A 10481-nucleotide genomic window follows, 5' to 3' on the forward strand; every position below is an offset into this window, starting at 1 on the left:
TGAAGTGAATACATAAATGAAAAAAATAAACCTAGGTTAACAAAGACGTCCAGTTACAACTAACCACAATTAAATGACAACGATATCCAGGAAAAGAGTGAAAACTCAATGCTGAAATGGCTTAGATCCAAACATAAAATCCAGAATTCTCTGTAGACAGGGGTCACACAAAGGATGTTACACGCTTTTCATTCTGGCCACAGAATCTATGCCAGTCACAATTAAAATATGTTGGGCTTCGTTGGTCTCCTAGATGAAGACATACGCATATGCAGGAGACTGACCAATCAGCACACAAGAAATCTGAGATGAGGTGGAACCCCAAAAGTTGTGAGAAAATGGAATGATTATTTAAAGCTGGTATTATCCATCTACAGCAACTTCGCAGTTATGAAAACAGAAAGATTTTCCATCAGGCCTAATTAGACCTTGTCTTTAAGCATGTTTAGTTGCTTACAAGTCATAAAATTAGCAGGTTGCATTGTTCTCAGGCATGAAAATTAAAATATACACAATATTATTTAAAAGTTTAGGGTCATATGCAAAATTCATTTTTTATCCATTAAAAAAAACATGAAATGGGTTTGAATAAAAAATAATCAAAATAGTATAATAAAAAATCATTAATATGATCTAGTTAAATCATCATAGCTATTTTAAGATGAAAAGAGGTTGTCTATAACAATGAATGAAACTTTTTAAATGACCGACCTGGGTTAACAAACACAGCATTCCACCAGAACCCAAGATGCAAGACTAATTGTTGTTCTAGTTCCATCATTCCATCTTTAACAGAAATTTCCAGCTACCAGAGTAGCTACCATTTACAACACAAACAATGACCCACTTGATGTCCTTTAAATGCACCAAAAACGTGTTTCCCCCCAAATTTTGTATAATAACATTTAACATCATGGACACCAGTTACTGAAAATCACTGGTGATTGATCTTCTGCTGCACATCTTATTATTATATTATTATTGGAATGAAACTTGCAGGAAGATTGATTAACATTCCTACTGTCCAGTAGATTTTTACCCTCGTAGGTTGAAGAAAATCATAAATGTGGGGAAAGAAACAACTGAAATTTGTATATACCAGGCATTAACATTTAATATTTACATTTACAGCATTTATCAGACGCCCTTATCCAGAGCGACTTACAGTCAGTTGTTACTGATTGTGTTACACTACCACAGTTTAATGGATTTTATACTTATTCATTTTTATTTAAAATTAAGTTTAAAAAATCACATGCAATGTCATTTGCTGCAGATATTTGGGGAAAATTGTCAGGTTAGGCGATGGTTATTTTTTCCTGATGTGCAGCTGGTCATAGTCAGAAGACTGGCCCTTTCTCAGTGGCTGAATGAACAGAAGTCAGCATTAGATTTTAATATTGCACATTGCCGCACGTATAATGTTATATATCACAATGTTAAATAATATCACATTTGATACATTATGTGCTGTGTTTTGAATATTTATCGTTTTAAGGAGTGAATATTAAGTGTAAACCTTTACCTGATACATGGAATCATTGGGAATTAGGTTTTGCCTGTCAGATGCTTGAGACACTGTGAGAGGGAGAGAAATTTTAAAATAATGAAATAAACTATAATATAAATGTTAATATAATAAATTCATCATTAATTAATTTCCCAACCGCCTGAATAGACACATAATGAATATGGATTGTGTGAATTGTGTTTTATTATTCGGAAGGCTCCGACCTTTGCTTCCGGAAAAGGTTCGCTGGCTGGGCTGGGCTGCGATGCAGTACACAGACACTCCGATTAGGATGGTGGCGATGATGTTGCCCACGCAGATGCCCACCACGGCTGGAGTGTCCAACTCAATCATGTTCTCACCCGCTGAGTCAAATGAAACATACAATTAAAAAAACGCATCTAGAACTGTTTAACACAGCAATATTACGATAAATATTCATAACATGATAACATGGTGCTTACTACGGAATTTCACATGAATGATTTTGCTTAGCTCAGTCGTGCTGTGACGGCATTCATATTTTCCAGAATTTTCATCCTTGTATTCCAGTTTCATGGGATTCTCAATCTGTTGCCCCGTCCAACTTCCCCCGTCACACTTCAGCATTAGCACATCACCATGTTCTTTCACCTCTATGTCCAACTTATCATCGTTCCCTTGGAACAGAAGTACAAACAGCAGTTCATAAGATTCTGTGTGTGTGTGTGTGTGTGTTGTTTTTTAAAGTCCCACACAAAAATTCATTCTTACCGGCTGTTATCCAGGCATGCATGCAAACAAGACCGAAGAGAATCGTCCACTTCATTGTTCGTTTTCTTTTTCTCCCTCCAAAGAAAGAGAGATGCGTGATGCGTGATGCCTGCCGATGTCACGCCGTCACCGTGTGCTGGTGGCCCTGCCACTCAGCAGCTCCTCACTTCTCAGCTGAAGAGGAAGTGTACGTGACTGGCTGGCCTTTCTCAGACTTTCATCAGGAGGGTGAAGGCCTACCTACGGTAGAATAACAGGATATCACCGAATGTGATAATAAAGCCCTCTACCTGGGTGTGTGGCTATGAATCTTTAATTTTACTCCAAAAACGGTGGAATCTAGATGATCTTTAGAAGTTTTATTTGGGGAACCTTTTTTAGTTTAATTTTTGGAAGTTTGGTGCCGGGCTGGCCGTGGTCCTGGAGAATCCTGAATGCAAGGTGCCGGGGGACGAATCCTGGCTGCTGAAAGAGGCGAAGTGACAGAGTGGAGCAGCGGCTTCCGGTGCGACGGCAGCAGGCCAGACCACAGCACCCTGCCTGCACCTGTTCCTGTCCACCAACACACACACCTGCACTCGCACCCCTGCGCCAACCCAGAACAATGACAAGTAAACCGCCAACGCCGCGTTGCAGCGGGAAATATTCATCACCAAAAGTTACTTTTCAGTGTTCCCAGTCAACAGAGTAGACATTTCATCACCCCTTCATTTCAGCCACACGCCGAACGCCGAGGCGCCCATCTCACTCATCACCACCGACAACGGGCTGCTCCGCACTTCTTTCCGCTGCAAAAAGAGCCGAGGAAAGGCACGAGGGTCTCGTAGTGCGCTTTATTTCATCTCTTACATGTACATACACAATATCATATGCATAGTTCATCTCTCACACACACACACAGATATACAAAGACTTTTTACGGGGGTATTCATGATAGATTTGTGTATTTAATATAAATATATGTATTATTTTTTTGCTCATAATGGACATTCTCTTAGGTTATACTAATATCACTGCATTATTCAAAGCGGCCCAAGCTCTGAGGTTTCGCCAAACACTGGTACAGAAAAGACACGGCGGCGTCTGAGGGCACAAGCACGGAGCTGCTTACATATGGACTGACACACAAGCTGGGGGGTGAAAATGAATATCGCGGGTGGCTGTTTCTGGATGATCACATGATCACGTGGGCTTTCCCCGCCAACTCGGACGTCTGGAGCTGACTCCGCGGGGTACAGTGAGTCAAAGCCAGATCTCGTCGCTGCTCACGCTGTTCACCTTGTAGATGTAGCCGACCATGGGGTACCGGGCAAAACCTGGGAAGACGCGTGCACATTGTAAAACCATGCTTCAAATTACACCAGGAGACATTTTTATTTGCCAGTTCCACCCTGACCTCTGGCGGCGTACACCAGCGAAAGATCCTCCTCCTCTTCATCAGCCTTCTTCTCCCCTGGATTCTGTTTGGCTTCCTGACGTCCTGAAGACAAAGATTAGTGAACATTCAGAAACAACGTTGTAGAAAAATCATGGTATTCGTGCATTTGAAAAATCATGGTATTAAGATACACCACCAATATTGCCACCGGGGATACACACCCTTACACAGGGTGCTCACATCGTTCAGCTGCATGTTGGAGGGTAAGGACATGTTTTCCCGGGGAAGATACACACTGTCGATCTGCACCTTGGGTGATTCGTTGCTGAAAGACACACAAAAGCACAAAAAGATTATCATATATAATATATAATTACTAAACTATATTACTAAACAGCAATGAAACTGAAATGAGACTAAACTTATTTCAGACTATCATTGAAGAAGAGTCAAATGTGTCTGACTAATTGTAAAAGTGTGAGACAAGCATCTTAGTTTTCCGTAAAGAATGGAAACCGTGAGATTTGGAAGGAGGTTCTGCTGCGAGTTCACGGATCATCTAATTACGCTGGACTTGGCCTCATAGAGTTTAAGATCTTACACCATTCATTTACACTAAGGTGCGGTTGTCTGTGTGGCCGATGTCAGCAGTCCTCTGCCAATATTATTCATATGTTCTGGCTTTGCCCTTCTTCACACCAGTACTGGACTGAGATATTTGACATGTTGACAGAATATGTGGGGAAAAGAGTAGAGCATACCCGCTTGGGACATTGTTCAGGGTTTTCTCCTCACCTCCTTCAAAGGGACGTGCTGGCCTTTAACTACATTACTGGCGAGAAGATTAATTACAACAAACAGGAAATGCTCTAAACCTCACAGCCAAATTCATTGGATACGAGATATTCTTTATTTTGTTAAACTGGAAAGGATGTGATTCTCACTTAAAGGGTTTTTTTCTCGATCTGGTTAAGAGTAAGAATATCCCTTCTGTTCCTGGGTGAAACAGTTAATGTCTCGGTGGAGCTCTGCAGGGGTGGTTGTCATTTTTATTATTTTTTTTGTATAGGTTGATTGTGGGGGCAATTGTAGGCTGTTTTTTAGTGTAGTGTAGTATCTGTATGTATGTGTATATATGTGTGTGAATGTAGGTCTAAAAGAGTGGAAATGGTCAGATTTTTCTCACTGTTATTACCTTCATCTAAACCCGTTTGAACACCAGCATGCAGTGCATTTAGGTTTTTCATCCAAAAACAGTTTCTCTCATCTTACACTTGCCCTTTAAAAGTTCCACTCACCCCTCAAAAATAATATACATAAAACTGTCAACAAAAAGAACACTAGACATATTTTACAGCAAATCAGCATTTTTGAAACGGTAACTGGCGCCCCCTGGTGTACACTGGTAAAAAAACAACAACATAGAAATCATTCATCTGTACCTAAAGCACACATAAAACATGCATATTTTAGCAGAGTCCCAATTTACCATTTTGCTTCTAGTGCAATCTCCACTGGCTCCTCTACAAGAAAAAAAACAAAAATGGCATTACACACAGACATGGTTTGTGGATTATTGTCTGCAATTAGTATACAGTGGTCAGCTGATCATGAATGGATCGCCAATCAGTCTCACCAAAATCTTTCCCCTTGCCCTTATGTAGCAAGCAAAGCACAATGAGAGTGAGTATGAGCAGCGTGACGAAGCCCAACACACCCCCCGTCACGATTCCCAGTACTGGGACCTCCACTCGGGACTGAAGGAATTCTGGGGAAATAAAAGACGGTTCAATGTGGAGGGTCACGAAACAAAATCCTGTCCGCACCCGATTGACTGAAGGTTACCTGAGAGGGTCAGGTTGGTCTGTGCAGCACCGATGCTGTTGCTGGCATTTACAGACACATTCCCGGCCAGGCTGTTGGGTGTGACCCGCAGCGTGTGATTGGACAGCCACGGGTAGTTCTGCGAGTCCAGGATGAGGAAATCGGAGGCGTTGGCCACCGGGTGACCGGATTGGTCGATCCAGGTGATAGTGGCAGGGGGATTGGAGCGAACCAACGCAAAGAGCACCAAGGAGAGGCCAGGGTCAGATGTTTCACTGTAGTGAGCGTCCACTCGCAGAATCTCAGGCTGGACTACAGGGGAAGGAAAGACGGTATTTATTAATAAGAGGTCGCTCTGGATAGGGCGTCTGAGTAAGTGCAGTAAACACCAATCTACAGTTGAAGGCCAGTGTCTGACAAGAATCACTGCTGATTTAGAAGTGGAACATTGGGTTTGTATTGGAAGGAGTGGTCAACCACCCTTCCATAACGCCCTCTGGGCGTTATTAAAATTTGCGAGGTAAGGAACGATACTGCGTAGGGCTGCACGATATTGGGAAAATATGCGATATGGAATATTGTTGTTGAATATTGCAATAACGATATTTCTTGTGATATAACATTTCCCTAGAGAAATGCTTTTAAAATTATTATCATTATTATTATTATTAGCTATTAACATTTTTTTTATATATGTAATGATCATAGTGAAATAAACAGGTAATATATATTCATCTGATCTAATTAAATCTAATTCAGGCTAAAAAGAAACAATATGTCAAGGAAGTTGCAAATATTTAGACTTCAAAACATTATGAATGACTTAAAACCCTCAGCAGATATTCTGATTTTTTGTTTGCTGTTACCATAGACCTGCCAACACAATATGAATTGCTTTCAAATATTATTTTATATTTACATGTAACCATACACTCATCAAGAGTGTCTTAAAACAAGAGCATCTTTTAAACAAAATTTCCTGGCCTTCCCTGTTTTTTTTATATATATATATAAAAATATTATTAAAAAATGAAATAAGAAAATACTATTAAGCAAAGTGTACAGGCCTTAAATAAATTGGTATGTAGTGGAAACATATTGCCAAAATCCACATAAATAAAAATGTATATTAACATAACATGGCCCAGTCTAGCCAATTACATTATATCACCTACTTGGGAGGCGGGTATAAAGATCTGATTGGTCAAATTTGGACACACAAATGCTTGGCACATAAATTAATGCTGCGTCCGAAATCGCATACTACGTGGAGGAGACGCAGGAATCCCACATTTTCTACCGAGGGTGGCTGGTCACTCCGTGCAATGTATGCGATAATTCTCTCGTCTTGCAAGAGTTTGCTGCTGCGGCCACTCAGCGCCTGTGATTAACCCCTTACATGCCGCTCAAACACAGACATTTCTCAGGCCGTGGTATCGGTCCCCAGTATTTTTCACATACAATATATTGTGTGGCGGCGGAGCCCGGCCAATGAGTTGGGACCAGCATGCCTTGCCGACGGGACGGGCGCGCCCGGGGACTGCAATTGGTTAACCATGTTACAGGTGAATGTGTTCTGTTGGGGTTCAGGATGTGTGTGTTATGGGGATTTAATGCAGCGCCTGCAAGGGGAGAAACTTTACACCGGGATGTAGTTGTGTAGGTCTGGAGGAGAAGAAGAGAACAATACTGATACTGAGTCTCTGACAGCTGCGCTTGGACCCGCTTTGAGGCAAAAACTGATTTATCCTCTAGAAATCTTAATAAACACACACTTTACAGCTACTTAAATTTGAATGAAGATCCTTCTAAATTTGTAGTTTTTATTCTTTCTCATTGAAATGACGAATACTGAAAATCTACCAGCATGGTCAAAGCACTAAATACAAAGTGATATGAGGTCTTAATTACATCTTAACAAAGAAAACCTTAGAATTAACAGCATTTCAAGGTAAAAATTCAGCAGCCTGATAAGGGCCACATAATTAAAATTGAGCCCTCTGGTTATTTATTATGATATTTCATCATGACATCATTTTGTAGTATATACAGTACAGGCCAAAAGTTTGGACACACCTTCTCATTCAATGTGTTTTCTTTATTTTCATGACCATTTACGTTGGTAGATTCTCACTGAAGGCATCAAAACTATGAATGAACACATAACACATGTTATGTACTTAACAAAAAAATAACTAAAAACATGTTTTATATTCTAGTTTCTTTGCTCTGATTACTGCTTTGCACACTCTTGGCTTTCTCTCAATGATCTTCAAGAGGTCGTCACCTGAAATGCTTTTCCAACAGTCTTGAAGGAGTTCCCAGAGGTCTTAAGTACTTGTTGGCCCCTTTACCTTCACTCTGAGGTCCAGGTCACCTCAAACCATCTGGACTGGGTTCAGGTCCGGTGACTGTGGAGGCCAGGTCTCCACTTTTTGTTAAGTACATAACTCCACGTGTTCATTCATAGTTTTGATGCCTTCAGTGAGAATCTACCAACGTAAATGGTCATGAAAATAAAGAAATCACATTGAATGAGAAGGTGTCCAAAATTTTGGCCTGTACTGCATTTTAACCAGATGAATGTAAAGAGGTCCCGGTATGGCATGGAAGTCGACTCACACTGCACGTTGAGGGTGACGGTGGCGTTATAGCTCTCGCCACTCTGGGGATTGGAGGCCACACACACCAGTTCCCGGTCCCACTTGCGGGCACGCAGGGAGAGCGTGCTGTTGCGCTGTGGGTCCTGCTTCAGCACCCGCGACTGCTTCCTGGACTTGGCCGCCGGGCGAACGCTGCCCTCGTCCCGCGGCTGGCTCTGCTTCTCTCCGTTGAGGTACCAGGTCAGAAGCGTCGGGGCGTCGGGGCTCCAGCTGTCCACCTGGCACCTGAACTGCCGGGTTTTGTTCTCCTGCAGCGTCACCACCGAGCGATGCTGCCCATCGATTTTGGGGGGGCCGCTCGATCGCGCCTGGGGTTTTTGGACAAATGCACACGGCGTCTGCTATTTCCCCCACAAACGCATGGCATTTTATTAAACACAGCATGGGACCAAACAGAGCATGGGACCTCACCTGTCCATGCCCAGGTGAGCGTGTGCAGGAGCAGGAGGCTGAAACCAGGGCCCTGCTTCAGACGCACACGTCTCATTGTGCACCAGCCTGCAGAGAAACGAGCAAAAACACTCAGACGGCAGAACCAAACGTGCGGGGACGATGTGCAGAAACACGAACGCATTTTTCTTTTTTTTTTTTTGGACACGAGCAGCATGCGGAAGCGTCACAACAGCACGGCCTTCTGGACGCAGAACTTTCCCGTCGGATTTGGCGAGATGCCTGCGCCGAGCAGCGGACCAATGGCCGGGGCTCGTTCAAAATGCAGCATCCCTGTAATGGGCCACCAGGCTCCGGTCCAATTCTGCGGCCAGATGCATGATGCAGATGCATGCACACAAACAAAAAACACGCGTGGGTTTCCCCATCAAACCAGGACTGGCGCGCTGGCTGTCAATCGGTCAATCAATCGTGGGGGCATCAGCGCTTCAGCTCAGCCGCAGTCAGTCCCGGCTGCCGCGGAGGTTTTATCGACGGAGATTCGGAGGCTGGCGGCCGGTCCCCGAAGACCCAGGGATCATGCGCGTCACGTCCCGGCATCGCGGACAGGAGGCGCATACGTGCGGCGCGGTCCCGTCGGGGACTTCCGTCACGGGGACACAGACACGGCACTTCCATCACAGGCAACAAATAAAAAAAAAAAAAAGGAAAACGATGCATTCAAATGTCTTTTTTAAAAGCCCGCCAGCATCCTGTACTTGACTGTAACAATGAGCATGCGCAAAACACCCCTCCATCCCCGGCGCGTCCAAGGGGAGAGGCCTCGTGTGAAAGATACCTACAGCAGGTGGGGGTCACACGACGATCCCTCTCGCGGTCTTTCTCTCACACACACGCGCGGTGCGGTAATTTCGGTCCCCCGGAGCGGCGCGCATCACGTCCCAGGAAGTGTTACCTCGGCACCGGCGGCAGCTGGAGGTGAAACTCGAGCCGCTGTCGCTCGGTGCATTCTGGGATGCTCGGGACAGTCCCCTCCTTGGCTTTGTGGAACACGCACGCACACACACACACGCACACGCACACACACTCTGCAGCTTGTCGCGCTTACCGGCGACAGCGGGCAGTCATGCCGTCGCCACTCAGAAGGGGCGGGGCGAGGAAAGAGGCGTGGCGGAGGGAGAGGGATGGTGTCACCAGGAGAGAGGGGTGGGACTTTCAATTTTCGCGTTTCGCTCAAACCTTAAACTCTGTTTTGCTTCGTCGGCCGTGCGGCTCTGCAGTGCAGGATCGAGTCAGGCGAAAGCAGTCGAGGGCAGAGGCTGCGACGAGTGATCGCGCCCACGACGAGACACGCCCCCATCGAGGCAAGACACGCCCCCATCGGGGCAAGACACGCCCGTCGAGATTTAATCATGGAAGAGGGCTACGAAGCTTCTATGAAACGGTCGAAAAATACCAGGTTCCTCGAAAAAAGTTCAGTTAACAAAAAAAAAAGAATTTTAACAAATAAATGTCAGAACAAAACCCAGAAGAATATTATTCCATACAACAAAACGCGTACATCTTGAACCAATTACTCAATTATCCCATGGACAAATAATTGAAGTCCTTAAAGTCCACGCTGATCCCTTCATGCCATTTAAATGATAACACATGACTTTGTTAAACTTTAACTTAGTTCTTTATTTATATATTTATTTATTCATCTCAGTTTGGTTTGAATTCTTTTTTATGTTTTAAATCATTTGTTGCACTTTAGTACTTTTTGTACTCAAAAAAAAGAAAAGGGGGGAAAAAAAAGAGGGGGGGGGGGTAGAGGAGACAGATGAAAACAATAAAAAAAAAAAGTAAAAGAAAAAGAGACAAGCTGCTGAGAAGAGGGCTGGTGTACAGAGAGGAGAACAAGGAAATAAGACAAGAAATTCATGACGTCAAAGAGTAACATGGCCTCTCGTCAGCTGTC

At 43.8% G+C, this 10481-nt stretch overlaps 2 protein-coding genes across 2 annotated transcripts; both read right to left on the minus strand.

Moving 5' to 3' along the window:
• Positions 1-1096: 1096 nt before the first annotated feature.
• LOC114801606 (T-cell surface glycoprotein CD3 gamma chain-like) lies at positions 1097-2766 on the minus strand. Its single transcript, XM_028999680.1, has 6 exons — positions 2636-2766; positions 2264-2503; positions 1975-2169; positions 1735-1875; positions 1526-1578; positions 1097-1366 (listed from the first exon to the last, which is right to left on the minus strand). Exons 2-6 carry the CDS (start codon positions 2316-2318, stop codon positions 1310-1312), a joined length of 501 nt encoding a protein of 166 aa, XP_028855513.1. The 5' UTR covers positions 2319-2503; positions 2636-2766; the 3' UTR covers positions 1097-1309.
• Positions 2767-3082: 316 nt separating this feature from the next.
• On the minus strand, positions 3083-9664 carry LOC114801608 (transmembrane protein 25-like). The gene is made up of 9 exons (XM_028999684.1): positions 9361-9664; positions 8535-9189; positions 8088-8436; positions 5487-5777; positions 5278-5409; positions 5131-5164; positions 3863-3966; positions 3660-3743; positions 3083-3579 (listed from the first exon to the last, which is right to left on the minus strand). The coding sequence occupies exons 2-9, from the start codon at positions 8733-8735 to the stop codon at positions 3506-3508; spliced, it is 1269 nt and encodes a 422-aa protein (XP_028855517.1). The 5' UTR covers positions 8736-9189; positions 9361-9664; the 3' UTR covers positions 3083-3505.
• Between the last annotated feature and the right edge of the window lie 817 nt (positions 9665-10481).

This window comes from Denticeps clupeoides, chromosome 13, assembly GCF_900700375.1.
Source record: "Denticeps clupeoides chromosome 13, fDenClu1.1, whole genome shotgun sequence".
In the NCBI taxonomy this organism is placed as follows: domain Eukaryota; kingdom Metazoa; phylum Chordata; class Actinopteri; order Clupeiformes; family Denticipitidae; genus Denticeps; species Denticeps clupeoides.